Source organism: Wyeomyia smithii, chromosome 2 (genome assembly GCF_029784165.1).
Source record: "Wyeomyia smithii strain HCP4-BCI-WySm-NY-G18 chromosome 2, ASM2978416v1, whole genome shotgun sequence".
Taxonomy (NCBI): Eukaryota; Metazoa; Arthropoda; class Insecta; order Diptera; family Culicidae; genus Wyeomyia; species Wyeomyia smithii.
In genome coordinates this window covers 236328646-236350743 of record NC_073695.1, presented here as the reverse complement: position 1 = coordinate 236350743, position 22098 = coordinate 236328646, and the positions used below count along the sequence as shown (strand labels likewise).

The window sequence follows — 22098 nt, the reverse complement described above, 5'->3', positions numbered from 1 at the left end:
ATTGTCCTGTACACTTAGTTGGTCGGCTGCGAAGTATGTGTATAGTAAAACAGAAGGTCGAGTTCCGATACGGCTTTGCTTTTACATAATCTCCGTTTGAATGTTTTAAAATGTTGTGTGAACCATTTATTTTCTGAGCACTAAAAATTATTTGTTAATCATTGCTCAAAATTTTTGGATTATTTTTATTTTAACATACTAAACTTTTTTCCTAACTCTCTCGTCATAAGTTTTTTTGTCATCCGCCTCTGAGACAAGATGAAGTGTTGAACCACTGAACCTCCTGCTTACGGCTATGTATCAATGTTATCTAGTGAAAATACAAACATCCGTTGAGTGAAGTCATAAACCTTGTTCATAAATTCACATTTCATCAAAATTTAAAAAAAAATGTAAAATTATTACCAACACGTGGAAAAGTAATTTGAATTAAAATATTCAAGACGACAAAACAGTTCTACCAAAAAAAAAACAAAATTGTTTTGATATCTTCAAGATACTATGGCAAATTTATCAAATAAAGTAAATATCATTTTTGGTATTTTTTCGACTTCTTCGACAGCTTCTGTGGTCAAGTTTTCTAGTGTTCGCTACGCGTTACTATTTCAGCAACCGTTGATACTAGTTGGAGTCAGATTAAAGACACTTAAGAGGGCTTTCTATTGATAGCAATAATCTCGCGTACGAATCGGTATTAGGGGATTTTAAGCGCAATAATGGTTTCCTTACAATGGGATTTTATTATCTTTAAATTCAAAAATAAACCTGCCATACTTTTATGTTATTAAGTGCATGTCTGCTATTGAAGGCTTTAATTATTACAGCTGGATTATTCCATACCGCTTTGAACACAACCATTTTTTTTTCTTCAACATTCTAATGACAAACAGCTTCGCCTATGATGGATGATTATTTCGATCCTGTTATCATATTTTCGCAATTGTTGTCTACCAGGGCATTGCAAATCTAATTGTAGAAGGGTGACCACGCATTCTGATTTATCTAAAATCCTCAGGTTTGGCTTGCTTAACATTGGTTCGGAATGACTCAGTTAACATTTTTGTTGAATCTAAATGTGAATCAGATTTTCCGGTATTATTCCAGTTAGAAACATTTGCAAGGTCACCCTAACACTCCAGCACCGAGTTCTTTCACTCGCTAAACGCATGCTTATTGTACTTGAAATGCTAATAAAAGTTAGTTCAACATTGACAGCACTGGCTGGCACAAACCGTTCGGGGGTTAGTGTTTCTGAAACTTCAACGGTATGAAGTTGGTATCGGTTGTAGCCGTCGTTTGTGTGGTGCTAGGTTTAGCCCAAACTAATGAAGTGCATCGGACGTACGACGCCGATGGGCAGCACAAACTTCCGAAGCGTACGTCTCCGAAAGATGCTCGCTATGAAGAGATCGAAACCACTTCCGAGTATTGGCAGCAGCAGGCTCAGGACTTACTAAAGTTGAAACTAGCCGAGAAGCCTGTGGTAGCGCAAGCCAAGAATGTTATCCTTTTCCTAGGAGATGGAATGTCTCCGCAGACGGTAGCTGGCGCACGGATGTACCTTGGTAACGAGAACAAAACGCTATCATTTGAAGAGTTCCCGTATCTCGGAACGGCTAGACCGTACTGCGTAAATCGTCAAGTGGCGGATTCGGCTTGTACGGCTTCAGCTTATCTATCCGGAGTGAAAACCAACTACGGAATGATTAATGTTGCGCCACATGTTCCCCGATCCAGCTGCGACTACAATCGAACTGAGGCGGAGTTCAAAGGGTTAATGCAGTGGGCCCAGGAGAGTGCCAAAGCTACCGGAGTGGTGACCAACACCCCCATAACCGATGCTAGTCCTTCGGGTGCTTATGCTAGCATAGCGACACGTGACTGGGAAAACAATCAAAAGGTGTTAGACGATGGTTGTGATCCTAATGAATATCCGGACATTGCACATCAGTTAATCCACGGTGAGGTGGGTAGCAAGTTGAACGTTATTTTTGGTGGCGGTCGACAGCATTTTCGACCCACTAGCGTTGTGGATGAGAACGGATATAATGGCGCTCGAACTGATGGTCGTGATTTAATTCAAGAATGGCTTGCCCTGCATCCTAGTCGAGCAGAGTACGTTTATAATAAGATTGGCCTGCAAGCGGTTGACACCAATAACACCGATCACCTACTGGGCCTTTTTCACACTGATTACCTTTGGTACAATTTGGAAATCGAAGCGCTGGACCTACACGAAACGGAACCAAAACTGTGGGAGCTGGTTGAGGTGGCCATCAACATGCTGAAGAAAAGTGAAACCGGATATGTGCTGTTCGTGGAGGGCGGACGAATCGACAATGCTCATCACGGCACGAGAGCCCGGCTTGCGCTGGACGAAACGGCACAATTCTCGGAAGCTATCGATTTCGCCCGGAAAGCTACCAGCATTGACGACACGCTGATACTGGTGACGGCCGATCACAGCCACACGATGATGTACAACGGGTACGCGGTAAGTCGTTTTGGGAGTTTTTTGTTGTTGTTGTTTTATGGTTTTGATTTGGGTTCATTTATTTTTATTTGCTTTTTTAGATTGTGTTAATTTACGATACTGATATCTTCAATATAAGCTTAAGAATTTACGCATCTGCTCTAAATGTGATCTTCGACAAACTTGTTGATATATTAACTGTCATCAAATGTCAATTAATATTATTATTTGGAAACAAAAAATATTCGAAGGTTCAACTTTATTTAGGTTCTTATGTTTATTTTTTTGTAGTTAACGAAGAAGCACGCTAACAAATGGCACCTAGTTAGTAAAAAAATCAATGTTTTGAAGCAACCACTAACAATAAATTATATTAAAATTCAAAGCTTTATAATTACAGCTGAACAGTAAATTAAAAGTCGTCTTCTACATTTGTGAACCTATTGTCACTAGCATAGGTCGTTTTGAGATTAGAAACCAAAATAGTTAATTTCTTTCTCGCCAATGGCAAGTGTTATCTAGTTTTGCAAGTATGTTGACTACCATACCAAACTGAAATTTTTAATATAATTGACTATTTTCTTCAAGGCGAGAGTTTTGTATCAACTCATCTATGAGATTAGTAGCCTTCATCCCAAAACCTAGTTTAATAGTGTGGGTGTGTGACTAATGAAGCAACTTTGTGTGCTTAGCTCTGAAAAATACGCTCTTGACTTACTAAAGGACTTGAATAATTGCGGTTATAGTTTTTTCCCATTAATAATTTTACTTATAGAAGACAAGACTCTCAAACTTCAAAAACTACACACATCTGCAGGTCAATAAAATCTGCACACGGACTCTGAAAATCTGCATTTTGCAAAGCACATCTGGTATCCCTGATTCGGACAACAGCTAAACCCTTCCCCCGCGTAATCGGTTTTTTCTTTAATAATAGACAATCAATCTCTATCTAATTTTATGTCAATTATGCATCGCATGTTAAACATCAATCTGTTCTGATTCTCTGATCATATTAATAGTTCCATCGTTAAATATTCAAGTATAGTTGGTAAACTGTAATCAAAGTCTAGATGTCAACCGATGTCATACGGCATCTACCGCGGGAAATGAGTTAGAGCGTAATTCTTTGAGCAATACGGGTTTTTTCTTTAAAAAAATATAACATTGTCCTTCAATTTTTAGATGGAGAATAAAAATCGCTCGGAATCTGTTGAATGACATTTGGTACATGGGCGAATTGTCATTTAATGGACTTCGAGCAGTTTAAATTCGCAATTTAGAAAACCGAAGGGCAAACATATTTTAAAACATCACGTTTAGCTTAGAAAACGCAGATTTTGCAGATGATATAAAAAACTTGCATAAAAAGCTACCCAATAGAAAAACATATGTTTTATTTTCGAGCACTTTGTGAGTCACATTCACACTGCTCGAATACTCTTGCATTGTGTTTGATAACTAAAGGGCTCAAAATAGAAAGAAGTTATTTTCAATTGAAAATAGGTTGAGGTGAAACTGGACAGTTGCTGTTTTCCATACAATTTTGAGGTTAGATCTCTTTTCACTTGCCGATTTTGAGCATAGAAATCGCAGCTTCCACCTGATTAACAACTTTCGAATTGCTACTCTATGCAAGCTTCAGCGCTGCAAACAGCCGACCAAGGTTTCACTCACGTAGTTTTAATGATTTTCAAGAAAATTATCTTACAAAGTTTAGACAAAATTCGAGCACGCAGTTTCAATTTAGTTGCGTCACTATCTCCTGGACCTTACAAACAGTACATCACGCATATGGAGGGAAGAGAGAATTAAGGGCGCGACCGACTCTGGAAAGTGGAAATGAGGGGCTAAACCCAGCTCAAGGATTTAGGGGCGGATTGCGGAGCATCCATTGATCTCGCACTGACGAGATGATACTTAAACTCCGGAAGGACGCCAAAAACAAAGGAGTAACCTACATGCCGATGGCTGAGCAGATTCTAGGAAAAGAGGTGAATGTTCGGGCACTCAAGGAGATGTGCGAGGTGGAAGTGGCCACTGAGTCAATACGCCTCCGAAAGGGTCCAGCGGGGACTCAGGTGGCCACTTTCCTTTTCCGACTAGCCCTGGAGACAGCCAAATATAAGGTTGGCTGGTCAGTATGTCCTATACATACTTCAACTTCAACAACCGAACGTTTGCTTCAGGTGCTTTGAGGAGGGGCAAAGGTTCTGGACCTGTAAGGGTATCAACAGGAGCAAATTGTGCAGGCGTTGTGCTGGTGCAGGCCATAAAGCGAAAGACTGTGAAGAGCTTCCAAAGAATCTGGCATGTTTTGGAAAACAAGCACTTCATTAGAGACCCGAAGGGCCCCACAGGTAAACGGGCTACTAAACCACAAGCGTGAGGGTGACACAAATGATCCTGAACCACTGCTACGCAGCCCAACAGCTGCTATACTAAGCAGCCTCTGAGACGTTGTCGGACATAGCCATCGTATCGGATCCCTATCGTATCCCTACCGTATCCCTCCCGAAAAGAGCAACTGAGTCGCGGATAAGTCCTGTATGGCGGCCATATGGACAGCGAGGAGGTTCCCGGTTCAGGAGGTTGTGTCAACCTCAAACGAAGAATACGCGACTACCAAAGTGACCGGCGTGTTCTACTGCAGTTGTTACGCTCCGCCACGTTGGTCTATCGAAAGTTTCGCTCAGATGATCGACTTCGGAACAATGAAGCTGACGGACCTTGCGTTGTTGGTGGTGGTGGGTGACTTCAACGCTTGGGTTGTTGAGTGGAGCAGTCCCTGTTGGAAGCTTTGGCAAAGCTCAACCTAGATCTGGCCAACGTTGGAACCAAAAGCACATTCAGCAGAAATGGAGCGGAGTCAATCATAGACGTGACGTTCCCCAGCCCAGGTTGGATTCCGAACTGGCGGGTAGACGATGACTACACCAATAGCGACCGCCAATCGGTTCGCTATAGAGTATATCACAACGTGAGGCGGCAAGCGACAGGTAGAGCCAACACTCCAATCGTGCGGGTGGAAGACATGACATTACAATGCTGAGGTATTCCAGGAGAAAACAAAAAGAGTGCTCGAGGGGGCAGTTGGCTCCACCCGAGTGCTGACCAATTAGATACCACACTCTCGAGGGTGTGCGACGCCGCAAACCTAGGAATGGAAAGCCACCGGTTTACTGGTGGACGGACCCGATAGCGGATTTCCGCAGGGCGTATCTCAGTGCAAGACGGAGGATGCAACACGCGTGAACTGAGGAACTTAGAGTAGAGCGTCGTGCAGCATTCGGGTCTGCAAAATTGGTGCTAAAGAGTGCGATTCAATGAGCACGAGGGTTTGTTCTGATATGCTATACACAAGGGCAAATACGAATCCGTGGGGTAACGCCTACTGGATTGTAACGGCCAATACCGAAGGCGTGTTGGCGCCTACAGTAGTGCGATCACCAGCGATGCTGGAGCGAATCGACAGCCGTTTCAAGGTTGAGGAGGAAGCAAGTGTTACGAATTAGGAACTCATTCCCGAACCTTACCATTAAGACGGCCATTATAGTGGCCCCCGGGCTGCTTCGGGTAGTCATACAGAAGTGTCTGGATGACTGCCTCTTCCCAGAGAGGTGGAAGCGACAGAAATTTGTCCTATTGCCGGAAGCTGGGAAACCGCCGGGAACCGTTTGGCATACAGACCCATCTGTTTGCTGGACACTGCCGACACTGTGCTTGAGAGGATTATACTAAAAAGACTGGTGAAATAAACGGTGCCGCAAGTTCGGCTTACAGAACGGTAGGTTCACGTTGAATGCTATTCTCTCCGTCACCAAGACGGCGGTATTCCCTTTTACACAATCATCACGCTTGACGTGAAGACTGCGTTCAATAGCGCCAGCTGGAACTCCAAAGCGTTGCGACTGCTTAAGGCAGTCTCTTCACAGGTTCCAAGTGAGTTAATAAGGAGGAGAACGCTGGTAGTGAGTGGGCTAGACAGTACTCCGGACAGCTTAGTTCGGAAGATATGTGAAGACCCGGGCATCTGGGGTACGGTTTGTGCAGCCGCCTTCCAGATAGTCCTGGAGCTACAACGTAGCGGGTCAACCACCAACCCTGCAGTGGCTGCTGATTGCCAGTACAGTTTTTGGTTTTTTCTCTGGATGATAATATACAATAAGAGAAATTGATTCGATGATTCAAGATCCGGATAAGGGGCCATCAACATACCACGTGCAGTGCTGATAAAAGTCATTTTCCCCAGCAAAATTCTTCGAAAATTACAGCCAATCACTTTCAATCTTCACTTCCAATGATCGCAGCACTCTTTCAGATACACTAGATTTTCGTCCTAGTAACGTGCTGTTATACTCAGATGAAATAGATCGCGCGCATCGTTCACGGTTACGCAATAAAATTTGACGATAAATCCAACCAAATGATCTTCACTTCAAAGCGAAAAAGAAAAACAAACAGTCCACTCAATCAAAATGAACCTCACCGAAACACTTTTCCACTGACACTGACCGATGCCTTGACAATCTTCGTTAACTAATAAACTGATATTGTTGTCTTGCTTCCATCGCATGAAATATAATGAGGTTTTTTGACAGTTAACTTCCATGCAAAAAGCGGGAAGGGAGAACTCTGAAAGGATTGTAAAAAAATAACGTTTATGGATGCTTTTTGTACTTTCACTCAAGAGTGTCAACACATATCAACCCTAACCACGTGCACAAATTTTCAACGATTCTGACCCCCCCCCCGTCTCCTTCTCCGTGGACACTGCCCATATAAATTCTGAAAAAATTGTATGGACCGTGGACATTACCGACATTCCGTTAGTATTGTTAATGTGCCTTTATACATGCTATGCGGACCTGTCCTGCAAAATTTCTAGCTCCCCACTCGGCCAAAGGTAGCCAGATAAAGTTGCACAATAATTGACGGCTCTGCTGTACTGTCGTGAAGTGGCATTGTGACGTAGATCTATTTGACCATTTGTTTTAGTAAGGGTCAAATGAAAGCATAATTTGTAAAAACTGCATATGCTGTAAAGTGTTTCTCAATAGGAGCGCTACCAAAGTAGATCGATAGGAACAGCAACCAACGCCATATTTTTTCCGCTCTCTTGACATTTCTCACCAGTAAGATTTGCCATTTTATAATAGAATGATACACGATCCAACAACAAGTCGAGATTATTAAAATTTACTACAAAAATTCGGAGTCAAGGGCCCCACTTTAAGAGTGCTACGTCTAATTTATGGTCGTCGTAATCGTCCTGCCAAATCAACATTTGAGTGTCTAGTGGAAAAATTTGAATCCACAGTACACAGTACTGTGCCAAAATCTGTTTTGTATAATCTATTATAAATAAAAGCATAGTATGAATCCGTAGTTCAAGTATGTTAAGAAGTAGGTACTTCTTAGGGAACAGACTTAAATGACGTAGCATTTTTTTCATGATTTTTGAGCCCCCCTCCCCCCTCGTAGCATTTGGTCACAAAACCTAAACCCCCCCTGAAAAGAAACGTGGCATTCGAGTAACCCCCCCCCCCTCTCCGCTTCTGAAAAAACGTACAGAAATACGTGCAATCAGGTTTTTTAGGCGGTTTTTTATACGCGGAATTTTTTATGAGGTTTTTTTTACGCGGATTTTTTAATTAACGCGGTTTTTTACCCGGTTTTTGAATAACCGCGGTTTTTTTACGCGATACCGCGCTAATTCAAAAACTTTTTCGCGAATTTTAGAATTGACGTGGGTTTGGAACCAGAAACGTTTAAGTGTTTATCTAGTAGAAGACTTAGTCCAAAAATACCCACCGCCCTCCGAAAGATCCGGAATGACCGTCAAAGAGGACAATTTTAAATACTGGTTCTAGAGCGTCTCGGGTTTTTTCTAAGCCCTTCTTGCTGGTTCACTTCACGCGGATTTTTGAATAACGCGGTTTTTTACACGGTTTTTTACGTGGATGCTTGTAGAAACAGCTATTCACCCCAAACTGATTGAATGTCTAACGGACGGCTCACCATTGAAATGTTCCAGCAACACTGCTACAGCATGCTGCTATTGCAAACTTGCTTAAGTAGTATCTTCGGGGAATCCACCTAGATAAATTGAAACGATATCATTTCTCATCACATGGTTGAATTTGCAACAGCAGCATGCTGCAGCAGTATTGCTAGTAAAATTCAATGGTGAGCCGTTCGTCAGATATGCAATCAGTCTGGGGTGAATATCTTTTTTCACAAGCGGCCTTCAGAAGAGTTTTTCCCAGGAAAATTTCCTATAAATATCATGTATTGATATATTTTTAGAAGCCAACTTGATATCTCTATAGAAAAAGTTTTGAAAAAGAGGTTTTTCCTGTATAAAATCGTATGGAAGCTTTAAAAATCGGGCGCAAATCGGGAGTTTCACCGATCGATCTGAAAAGTTACACAGTTGTTATAGGACCCATAAGGAGAACGAAAAGTGCATGGGAGCGAAAAAATAACACCATCGCTTTATTCCCTCATAACCGTGTCCCAGTCTAATGATCCATGTCTGCAGAAAACACATAAACTATTCCGGAAATGAAACGAGTATCTTGTAATTTTCACTATTAAAAGCCCAGAAAAGCAACGCCTTTTGGTATTCAAAACAGATTGTGTGTTTGGAAATCCAAGTGATTGTTTATGTAGCAGAGCTTTCAGAAGATTTCAGAATGCCACAGATAAAAACATTTCGACAGATCTCGTTGCAATACTTTGTGCAATGTTTTAGTGTATTTTAGAATACATTTTTCCTGCAAAAAATCAGTCTTTAAAAAAATACTACGTCGATTTTACTACAACCTCCCCTCCCCCCTTGTCACAGCTTGTCACAAAATGATGATATCCCCCCTCCCCCCCTAAATGCTACGTCATTTAAGTATGGTCCCTTATTAAAAGCATATGCTATGCTCATCGTCTCTTTTGTGTGGAGATTGAGATTTTTTTTGGATTTGTTGCATACCTGATGTTGCGGTTGAGAATGCGTCTGTAGGAGGCCATGAGTATGCAGTGCTTTTTGTTGTTGGGAAGCATGAGTTTCAAAGCGGTTTTTGACTTGATTAGGGATTACTGTTCTAATTCGGTGATTGGGTGACTCGAGGAGGAAAAATGGGTTGTGAGTGTGACCAGTCTGAATTCTTTTTATTAAGAGTCATCTCTGTAAGCAAGATGAACGTACATTTTAAAACTTTCCAGACTTCATTCTTTATTATTTTTGTTAGCTCACCAATAACTTACGATGATGCTTAGTCCACGTTGACTCATTTACAACAATAATTAGTTTCGAAACGTCACTTTTGCATCAAAATGATGCCTACCTTATTTCGTTTAACGTACGAATAAGTTACGACGAAGAGAAACCAAAAGATAGATATTCGAATAACGAACAAACTGGTATAAAAAATGAAAAAACTATATTCGAAAAAAGTGGCACCTATGTCACTTTGACAGCTTACGATAGTGTATATGCTGATTATATATCCAAAAGTTCGGCAATTTTATAGTTTTCATGTTTAAGATAATAATATTTTGAGATGACTATCAAGCAGATAAGCCATATTTCGCTTCGGTAATTCTATTGGTCCGTTGCTTTGGGCTTAGATTTTAATTGATTCCTTCTTTCACTTTCACCATCTTCAAAAACTTCACTACTTTTTCCAAACCTTTTCCCCAGTAAAAAAAATTATCACGCGAAAAAAGTTACGTTTCATTGCGGTCGCGACTCGCTGCGATCGTTATGTATGTGGCCTACAAGTGTTGCTAGAATACCAAATGAGCATTTTGAAGAAATAAAAGTTTAAAGGTACTCGCAAAAGTTGGGTCGCGCTAAACCGCATCAATGATGAGCGAGATTAGCGATACTTTCGATCAAGTTTGAAACCTGGATATCAAATGTAACTCAGCTATGACGCATCTTTTGTATGTACATACAATAATAAAAGTTATTTTTTTCGTGGCATCGAACATGCGTAGAGCATAAAGGGTATAACTGCCTTTAATGGACCACTTAGTAGCATAGCTGCAAATTTTGCAAGAAAAAGTGTAAATATCTAATCTGAATTAAGGGGTTATATACCTTTTTAGTTTTCAAAAAAACCGAAAAAAAATTTATTGTGTTATCTTCAAATACAACATCTCGAGAACATTTTCACAAATTTTCATAAAGATCTGAGCAATAGATTGAAAGTTAGAGCGATTCATAGCTCGCCTCGCCACGGCCGCATAAGCTAAACTTGAAACTTTACACGCGATTATCTCGGAATAGTGTTTTCCGAAAAATGACTTTGCCGTGATCCTGATTGCGGGAAAACTACTGAACCGATTTCCTTCATCTTTTTTTTAAATTTTCGTTATTAAATTCGCCGGTCCTTGAACAATCGCTTTTTGAAACATACAGTTACATTTTGCCGCAAAAATTTTTTTAATGAAATTTTTAGCGCCCAAAACGTGCATATTTTGGGAAAAACGTTCCCGTTTGCACTGAATACAAAATACTCATAAAAGCAATCGTTCAAGGACCCGGCACACTTCTAAACTAATGAAATAATATGAGTTTTTTGATTTCGGTTGACCCGCTGAGTCTCTGTCAGGATCACCGCAAGTCTCTGCAAAAAAATAGCGTTTCGGGGAAACGGCCATTACTCCAGTAATAATTGGTATATCTCAAAATCAAACGATTTTTTTTTTTGTTGATAAACTGTTTTTCCAGAAAAATACCCCTTTGATGCAATGAAAATGGTGCTATGCACTTTAAAATAGATTCAAACTTCCCTCATTTTTCTCGACCAAAAAGGTATATAACCGTATATCATTATGTATAAACATGAAGTCACATGTTTATCATCTTTTCTGCATAAAAAAACAACTAGATAATACCCTCTATTTTCTCTAATAAAAGAAATAAACTCAACATTCCGTCCCAAACGCTCGACTAAAACGGATGCATTAAGTGGTTGTCTCGCTATAAAGTCGCTACTGTGTGAAGAAGAAAAATAGCATTGCTTACTCGGTCGTGTTTCAAAGAGTGCGAAGTGCGGTGTAAAGACAAACTGATAATCCGAAGGTCATCCTGCTATTGTGCTATAGCTGTGCCGCTGCGAAGCTGCCCGTTCCAGCACCGAAAGACTCAGTGATTGTGCTATTGAAGACAACAAAAAAGAGGCACGTGATTCTTTGCCACTGTACTGTTGCGCTAGTTTGAGCGCAATGGATGTGGATCCCTTAGCCCCCGATCCCCCGTCTCCAAACCCACCCGACCCTGTCCCTCCTGTTCACCCCCCCTCTGTCCCTGCTTTGGTCAATCCTCGTCCCAGGCTCTACCCAGACGGATTAGCGGGTCCACTGGTTCTCTACATGAGGCCCAAACCAGGAGGAAAATCACTGAACACGTTACAAATCGCGAAAGATCTGACGTCACGTTACAAGGCCGTGACCGAAATCGCAAAAGTCAGACCAAACAAGCTCCGTGTCGTGGTCAATGATCTGGATCAGGCCAACGATATAGCTAGCTCTGAGCTCTTTACACGCGAGTATCGCGTGTATGTACCTGCACGAGACGTGGAGATCGACGGTGTAATAACCGATTCGAGTCTGACTGTTGAGTGTATTCTGGGAAGCGGCGTCGGCTACTTCAAAAAATCCACTACCGAGGCGAAAGTATTGGATATTAAGCAATTACGGTCCATGTCGCTCGTCTCCGGTAAAAAAGTATACACTCCGTCAGACTCGTTTCGCGTTACGTTTGCCGGATCTGCACTCCCTAGCCACGTTTCTATCAACCAGGTTCGTCTGCCTGTGCGTTTGTATGTGCCCCGTGTTATGAATTGCACCAATTGCAAGCAGTTAGGCCATACAGCTGCCTACTGCTGCAATAAGGCACGGTGTGGCAAGTGTGGGGAGACTCATGCGGAAGATTCTTGCAGTGTAAACGCTGAAAAGTGTATTCACTGCGGGGAAATCTGCATGAGCTTTCCGCATGCCCGGTGTACATGCAACGCAGAGATAAAATTAAACGGTCTCTTAAGGAGCGCTCAAAGCGTTCTTACGCTGAGATACTTAAGAAGATCGTGACCACTTCTACCATAACATCGAACCTCTTTGATCTGTTGTCTTCAGATGAAACCGACTCTGACGAACCACTAGAGGGAACTTCTTTTGCCTGTCTTGGGGAGACTAGAAAGAGGAAAAATCTTTCCTCTCCTAAGCTTCCCAGGAAAGGACCTAAGGTTTCTCAAGATGGAATGAATAATACGAACAAATCTAAAAGTGCTGCGGAAAAGCCGAAGCAAACTCCTCCTGGGCTTGCAAATTTAAAGTCCCAGAAGGAGTTCCCAGCACTTCCTGGAACATCTAAAACCCCAGTTGTTCCTTTTGCACACCCAGATAATCAAATAAACTCTGGATTGATGAATTTTTCTAACATCGTGGACTGGATTTTTGAAAACTTCAATATACCTGATCCAATTAAAAATTTCCTCACAGTACTTCTCCCAACAGTTAGATCATTTTTGAAGCAGTTGACTGCCCAATGGCCCCTCCTTGCAGCGATTGTATCTTTCGATGCCTAATTCAACTGCGTATATGAAGGATTCTATCTCTGTCTTACAGTGGAATTGTAGAAGTATTTTACCAAAAATTGATTCGTTTAAAGTTTTGATAAATAAAAACAAATGCGATGTATTTTCCCTTTGTGAAACTTGGCTCACTTCAAATATTGATCTCAACTTCCATGATTTTAATATTATTCGCCTTGATCGAGACACCCCATATGGAGGAGTACTTCTAGGGATTAAAAAGTGCTATTCTTTCTATCGTATTAACCTCCCCTCGATTCCAGGCATCGAAGTTGTCGCATGTCAAATGACAATACAAGGTAAAGAGCTTTGTATTGCCTCAATATATATTCCTCCCAGAGCACAGGTTGGGCAACGGCTGCTCTTTGATTTAATAGAACTACTTCCCTCGCCACGTTTGATTTTGGGAGACTTCAACTCTCATGGTGTGGCTTGAGGTTCCCCTTACAATGATACCCGCTCCTCTTTGATCTATAACCTTTGCGATGACTTCGACATGACTATTTTAAACAACGGTGAAATGACACGTATCCCGAAACCTCCAGCGCGCCCAAGCGCTTTGGATCTATCCTTATGTTCGACGTCGCTACGGTTGGATTGCACATGGAAGGTAATCCTTGATCCTCACGGTAGCGACCATTTGCCTATTCTTATTTCAATTAATAACGGGTCGACTCGCATGCGACCAATTGACATTCCGTATGACCTCACACGGAATGTCGATTGGAAGTTATACGAGGAAATGATTTCAAAAACGGTCGATTCGATTCAACATCATCCACCGCTTGAAGAATACAACCTCCTCGCGGGCTTGATTCTCGACGCCGCGTTGCAAGCTTCGTTTGGGCGTCCCGGCGTAACGATCAAAGAGCGGCCTCCAACTCCGTGGTGGGACAAAGAGTGCTCCGATGTCTACACGCAAAGATCCGACGCGTTTTTGGCCTTCCAGAAGGGAGGTATACCCGACGACTATATACGGTATTCGGAGCTTAATACCAAGCTTAAAAGCCTGGCTAAAGCAAAGAAACGCGGATATTGGCGTCGGTTCGTGAACGAGACGTCGAGGAAGACATCAATGAGCACTCTTTGGAACACAGCCCGAAGAATGCGGAATCGCTTAACGGTCAACGAAAGCGAGGAGTCTTCAAGTAGGTGGATATTTGATTTTGCCAGGAAAGTATGTCCGGACTCTGTTCCTGCGCAAAATCTTGTTCGCGATACGTCTTCGGGCCACGACGCGATAGAATCACCTTTTACGATGGCAGAATTTTCAGTTGCCCTCCTGTCCTGTAACAATAACGCGCCTGGGTTAGATAGAATCAAATTCAACTTGTTGAAGAATCTACCCGGCAATGCCAAGAGGCGCTTGTTGAACTTGTTCAATAAGTTCCTGGAGCAAAACATTGTACCGCAGGATTGGAGGCAAGTGAAGGTGATCGCCATCCAAAAACCAGGGAAACCAGCTTCTGATCACAACTCTTATAGGCCGATTGCAATGCTATCCTGTATCCGGAAATTGATGGAAAAAATGATACTCCGTCGCTTAGACCACTGGGTCGAATCAAATGGTCTACTATCAGATACTCAGATTGGCTTCCGCCGTGCCAAAGGGACGAATGATTGTCTTGCGTTGCTTTCAACAGATATTCAGCTGGCGTATGCTCGCAAAGAACAAATGGCGTCTGCGTTCTTGGACATTAAGGGGGCTTTTGACTCCGTTTCTATTGAAATTCTTTCGGGTAAACTTCACCGACAAGGATTTTCTCCAATTTTAAACAATTGTTTGCACAATTTGTTGTCCGAAAAGCATATGCATTTTACGCATGGTGATTTGGCAACTTTTCGAATTAGCTACATGGGTCTTACCCAGGGCTCATGTTTAAGCCCCCTTCTTTACAATTTTTATGTAAATGACATCGACGAATGTCTGGCAAATTCATGCACGATAAGACAACTTGCCGACGACAGCGTGGTCTCTGTTACAGGAGCCAAAGCTGCCGATTTGCAAGGACCATTGCAAGATACCTTGGACAATTTGTCTGCTTGGGCTCTACAGCTAGGTATCGAATTCTCTCCGGAGAAGACTGAGATAGTAGTTTTTTCTAGGAAGCATGAACCTGCTCAGCTCCAAGCACAATTAATGGGTAGAACGATTTCTCAGGTTTTGGTGCATAAGTATCTTGGAGTCTGGTTCGACTCTAAAGGCACCTGGGGTTGTCACGTGAGGTATCTGATGAAAAAATGTCAACAAAGAGTGAATTTTCTTCGTACAATAACCGGACAATGGTGGGGAGCCCATCCAGGAGACCTTATAAGGCTTTACCAAACAACGATATTGTCTGTTATTGAATACGGGTGTTTCTGCTTCCGCTCCGCAGCAAACACACATCTGATCAAACTGGAGCGAATACAATATCGTTGTTTGCGTATCGCCTTGGGTTGCATGCAGTCGACCCATACGATGAGTTTGGAGGTCTTAGCTGGAGTACTACCATTGAAAACTGCTTCTGGAGCCTGTCTTCTCGTATTCTTATCAAATGTGAGGTCTTGAACCGTCCTGTGATTGAAAATTTTGAAAGGTTAATCGAACTTAATTCTCAAACCCGTTTTATGACATTGTATTTCAATCACACGTCCCAAAATATTAACCCTTCTTCGAATATTCCAAATCGTGTCGACTTATCAAATACTTCTGATTCTACTGTGTTTTTCGATACATCCATGATAGAAGAAACTCGTGGAATCCCGGATCATTTACGCGTGCAGCAGATCCCCAAAATTTTTTCCAATAAATATCGAAACATCAACTGCAACAATATGTTCTACACTGACGGATCACTTCTCGATGGGTCCACTGGCTTCGGTGTCTTCAATAACAATTTAACCGTCTCACATAAGCTCGATAATCCTGCTTCTGTTTACGTCGCAGAATTAGCTGCTATTCAGTACACCCTAGGGATTATCGAAAAAATGCCCACGGACCATTATTTCATCTTTACGGACAGTCTCAGTTCTATTGAGTCTCTTCGATCGATGAAAGATGTTATGCACTCTCCGTATTTCCTGGGGAAAATACGGGAACATCTGAGTGCTTTATCCGAAAAATCGTTTCAGATTACTTTAGCGTGGGTCCCTTCTCACTGCTCGATACCGGGCAATAAGAAAGCGGTCTCTTTGGCTAAGGTGGGCGCATCAAACGATGAAATTTATGAAAGACCAATTGCTTTTAATGAATTTTTCGCATTTGTACATCAGAATACGATCATCAGTTGGCAAAATTCTTGGACCAGAGGGGAACTGGGAAGGTGGTTACATTCCATTATACCCAAGGTATCGACGAATCCGTGGTTCAAGGGGTTGGATGTAGGTCGAGATTTCATTTGCGTGATGTCTCGGCTTATGTCCAATCACTATAGATTTGATGCGCATCTCCGTCGTATTGGGCTCGGGGAAAGTGGTATCTGTGCCAGTGGTGAAGGTTATCACGACATAGAGCACGTTGTTTGGTCATGCCCTGTACACCGTGACGCCAGGTCTAAATTAATAACTTCCCTCCGGGCCAAGGGTAGAGAACCAGCTGTCCCTGTTCGTGATGTCTTGGCGAGTCGCGACCTACCCTACATGTCTCTTATATACATTTTCCTGAAATCCATCCATGCCCAAGTCTAGTCCCATTCCTTTCCACCCAGCCTCAACAAAACGGCAAGAACACGTCGTAGACCTCGATTTTGGGACCAGCAATTGAACCCCACAGGAACTCGCCAGGAAAACCCGGGGCCTTTCTTTATATCTTGGCTCAGCGGCACACACCATATGGCAACTTGAACACCAGCGAATAACAACAACGAACCAAAACCAGCAACTAGACTCCGCACAATACCCTCAGAACCCGAGGATTTCAAGCCCCTGTCCCAGCTAATGACATCGTGACTTAGCAGAACAAATCCATACATGCTGCATTCATTCGATGATCATCAGACGACTATTCAACTACAAAACACTGATTGAATAATACATGCTAGTTTTAAGATAGACTTAATTTCAGCTCGTAGTCGGCAGCGAGGATAAAAAATTTGCTTATAGATTTTAAGTCATCTGATATAATTGGCGCCGTTAAACATTGAATTGTATTTGTGCCGTGTCAAATAAATGATTTGTGACGAAAAAAAAGAAATAAATCATCGCTTCAGTTTCCTTTAATGGGCCACCGTTTCCTTATTTGGACCACAACAATTTGCTAATTTGGGCCAGGTCTAAATAATACATCTCTTCAACCGTAGCTGCCGCTGATGAAACTAACTTTGGCTTACGCACTGAGAGTTCTGCATCTGGATCAACTGTAGACTGCACCCGTTCTTTCGTAATAGGGAATCCTTTACGTGCCATCCGAGTTATCCAGCGAACAAATAAGTCCTCTTCTGCGGCAGTCAATGCAGTTTGTTTACCTTTTCGTGGTTTTCCTGGCCACTTGCTGCTGGCTCGGAACATTACGGTGGATCGTGGAACATTGGAGCGCCTGCGAGCTTCTCTAGTCGAAACACCACTTTTTATTGCTTGAAGACACTCAGTAACAGCTGCTTCAGTATATTTTTCACCAATTTCCGGCGTTTTTCCCATTTTAGCAGAAATTTTATACAATAACTCAATCATAACAAATTTATGGTAACTATGGTAACTATGATTCGCGGCATTATTTCGATGATAGCTCTTGTTCGAAATGAAGCATGCCGGAATAAGGAAAACAGTATTATTTCCACCCTTAATTGGGCCACTTTTTTTTTTCAATATTTTAAGTGTTTTTCTAGTAAAATTATCTTATCTTTTAAAGACACTCTCATCCTACCCGTTCATCAAAAATCTGATTATTTTCGCTCGGAAAGTGTGATGTCAGTACAGTTTTGGGTAAAGTCATTTCCTATGAAAACGTTAACAAACCATGGCAAACCAGGTAGCTGTCATTAAAAGATTTTTTAGCAGCTTTAATGAAGAATATTATAAAAAACGTCTGTTGCAACATTTCTAATGAAGAACATTATTGAAGTTGTCAAAGCATAAACCAAAATAAGTATATTTATAATGTGTAATTTGGTGTAAGAAGTTCAGGTGGGCCACTAAAAGAAGTGGTCTATTTTAAGCAGATCTACCCTATCAGTATTTTTTCCTTTGAGTAAAATCAAAACCCCGGTCTTGGGAGTTCCTTCAAAAGTTACCGTAAATAAGAAACCTTCTTCTATAAATAGCAGAAAACTTTACATAAACTTTGCAGATGTAGATTGCTATGATTAGATTACTCCACCTGCTTCCATTGACAGATGCTGGGCTCATCTCATAAAAAGCACTCGAACAGCGTTATAACATCAATAATAATGCTTCCCGTTGCACCACGACTCGATATATTATCAACAGGATAAACGAAATTCACCGTTAGGCCTTGAAACGGAAATATAAAATCAGCGTCGAATGAACGTCCAACAGAAATATTTTCGCCTCAAAGTATTATGAATTTAAAATAATTTCATTTTTTCTTCTTTCATTTGCAGCATCGTGGCAGCGACATTCTGGGCATCGCGGACATCAGCGACGAGGACGGTTTGCCGTACACCACACTGAGTTACGCCAACGGGGGCGGATACTACGACACCTACACCGCGGAAAACCGTGCCGTCCGAGCGGACATTAGCGGATTGGATTGGACCCATCGGGATGCACGCTATCTGGCCACCTGGCCTATGGGTTTGGAGACGCACGGCGGCGAGGATGTCGCAGTGTACACTAGCGGACCGATGGCACACATGTTTCAGGGTAACTTCGAGCAGCATGTCATACCGCATTTGATTGCGTACGCTGCTAAAATCGGCCAGTATCGAGAGGAAGAAAAGACGACGGAAAATCCGGGGGGCACCGGGAGCTCTGTTCTAGGTTGCCTTCGGTTGACAGTGATTTGTTTGTTCATTGTTTTAGGTAGTTTTTGTTCTGTTTATAAAAAAATAGATTGATTGTACTTATTTTGCCGTGCAAAATTATCAAAATTTATTATGAACTAGCTGACCCGGCAAACTTCGTCCCGCCTTTTTTAGTGTTTAATTTAATAATTTTAAACATTTCAAATTCATTGATTCCTTGCGATTGGATTATATCGTTTAAAAATGATTGGTTTTATCGGAATGACAACATCCTCGACTTTTAGCTTTTGTACATGACCTCTATTCCGGATATTTATTGGGTGCATTTCAGTTATTTTCGTTGTTTTCCAGAAACTGAAAGTGGTCAACTTCTAATTCAAAATGGAGTCCAGGGTCAATGCTTCTCTACATCATTTCCATATGTAGTAGTATTCGGTTATTTTCGGCTGTTTCCCAGAAGTTGCCATTTCATATTTTCAACTGTTGTCCAAAGTCAATTTTAAGCTCCTTGCATCATTCTGGATCCGGTGATACTCATATTGGGTAATATTTGGTTCTTTGGGCTATTTTTCAGGAACCGTAAGTCGCCATCTTGGATTTAAAAACGGCATTTGGAGACAATTTCTGGCCCCTGAGCGTCATTCTGGTTAAGTTATTTTCGGCTGTTATCCAGAAACCGGATGTCACAATCTTCGAATTCAAAATGGTGTCTGTGGTCGATTCTAGCTACTGTGTATCATTCTGGTTCCGAAGATACTCATATTGTATAGAAATCGGCCATTTATGGCTGTTTTTTAGAAACCGGAAGTTGCCATCTTACAATTCATAATGGTGTCTGAGGTCAATTTTCAGCTTCATTCTCGTTCCAGAGATACTCGTATTGGATGGTATTTGTTCACTTTAGGCTGTTTTCCGGACACCGGAAGTCGCCATCTTACAAATCAAAATGTTGTCTGAGGTTGATAGGTCGATTTGTGGCTTCAATGCATCATAACAATCCCGAAAATACCCATATTGGGTGGTATTTGGTCATTTTCGGCAGTTTTTCAGAAACCGGAAGTCGCCATCTTGGATTTCAAAATGGCATTTGTAAACAATTTCAGGCATCCGTGCGTCAATCTGGTTAAAGGAACACTCATATTGGGTGGTATTTGGTCATTTTCGGCTGTTTTCCAAACACCGGAAGTCGCCATCTTACAATTCGAAATTTTGTCTGAGGTCGATTTGTGGCTTCAGTGCATCATAACAACCCCGGAAATACCCATACTTGGTGGTATTTGGTCATTTTCGGCTATTTTTCAGAAACCGGAAGTCGCCATCTTGGATTTCAAAATGGCATTAGAAAACAATTTTTGGCGTCAATCTGGTTGATGAAACACTCATATTGTGTGGTATTTGGTCATTTTCAGCTGTTTTCCAGACACCGGAAGTCGCCTTCTTACAATTCAAAATGTTGTCTGAGGTTGATAGGTCGATTTGTGGTACAATGCATCATAACAATCCCGAAAATACCCATATTGGGTGGTATTTGGTCATTTTCGGCTGTTTTTCAAAAACCGGAAGTCACCATCTTGGATTTCAAAATGGCATTTGTAAACAATTTCTGGCCTCTGAGCGTCAATCTGGTTAAAGGAACACTCATATTGGGTGGTATTTGGTCATTTTCGGCTGTTTTCCAAACACCGGAAGTCGCCATCTTACAATTCAAAATTTTGTCTGAGGTCGACTTGTGGCTTCAGTGCATCATAACAATCCCGGAAATACCCATATTGGGTTGTATTTGGTCATTTGCCGCTATTTTTCAGAAACCGGAAGTCGCCATCTTGGATTTCAAAATGGCATTAGGAGACAATTTTTGGCCTCTGAGCGTCAATCTGGTTGAAGAAACACTTATATTGTGTGGTATTTGGTCATTTTCGGCCGTTTTCCAGATACCGGAAGTCGCCATCTTACAATTCAAAATGTTGTCTGAGGTCGATTTGTGGTTCAGTGCATCATAACAATTCCGGATATACCCATGTTGGGTGGAATTTGGTCATTTGCCGCAATTTTTCAGAAACGGGAAGTCGCCATCTTGGATTTCGAAATGGTATTTGGAGACATGCCAGAAGAAGGAAGGGTGTCGGAACATTATGGACATGTTTGTTACACCTAATAACATTCACCTGCAAAATTTGGTTATATTCGCTTGATTGGTTCTCGAGCTGTGCGAAATTTGAGTTTCATTTGTATGGGACACCTCCCTTATAGAAGAGAGAAGGGTGTCAAACCATTATGGATATATTTGTTACCCCTAAAAACAATCACCTGCCAAATTTGGTTCCATTTTGTTGGTTAGTTCTCGAGATAAGCAGAAAGTTTTGTTTCATTTGTTATAAACCCCTCCCTCACAGAAGAGAGAAGGGAGTCGAACCACTATGGACATACTTGTTACCTCTAAAACCATTCACATACCAAATTTGGTTGTATTTGGTTGATTGGTTCTCGAGCTGTGTGAAATTCGTGTTTCATTTGTATGGGACCCCTCCCTTGTAGAAGAGGGAGGGGTGTCAAACCATTATGGATATATTTGCTACCCCTAAAAACATCCACCTAGCAAATTTGGTTCTATTTACTTGGTTAGTTCTCGAGATGTGCAGATATTTGTGTTTCATTTGTATGGGACCCCTCCCTTACAGAAGAGAGAAGGGTGTCGAATCAACATGGATATATTTGTTACTCCTAAAAACATCCACATGCCAAATTTGGTTCCATTTGCTTGGTTAGTTTTCGAGATGTGCAGAAATTTGTGTTTCATTTGTATGGGACCCCTCCCTTCCAGAAGAGGGAGGGGTCTCAAACTATCTTAGTCACCTTTCTCGGCCCCTAACACCCCTATATACAAAATTTCACGCCGAACGGTTCAGTAGTTTTCAAGCCTATATGGAACAGACAGACAGACAGACAGAGCTGCATTTTTATATGTATAGATAAAGAATTCTGTAATCAGCTCGTAGTCGGCAGCGAGGATAAAAAATTTGCTTTTAGTTTTTAAGTCACCAGATATAATTGGCGCCGTTAAACATTAAATTGTATTTGTGCCGTGTCAAATAAATGATATATGAGGAAAAAAAAAAGGATTCTG

At 41.7% G+C, this 22098-nt stretch overlaps 2 protein-coding genes across 7 annotated transcripts in view; one reads left to right on the top strand and one right to left on the bottom strand.

The window, feature by feature from the left end:
- LOC129720799 (GTP-binding protein Di-Ras2) overlaps positions 1-22098 on the bottom strand; it is a 239372-nt gene that overhangs the window by 116259 nt on the left and 101015 nt on the right. The window lies entirely within an intron of this gene.
- LOC129720796 (membrane-bound alkaline phosphatase-like) lies at positions 1221-22065 on the top strand. Its single transcript, XM_055672542.1, has 2 exons — positions 1221-2494; positions 18612-22065. The coding sequence occupies exons 1-2, from the start codon at positions 1268-1270 to the stop codon at positions 19065-19067; spliced, it is 1683 nt and encodes a 560-aa protein (XP_055528517.1). The 5' UTR covers positions 1221-1267; the 3' UTR covers positions 19068-22065.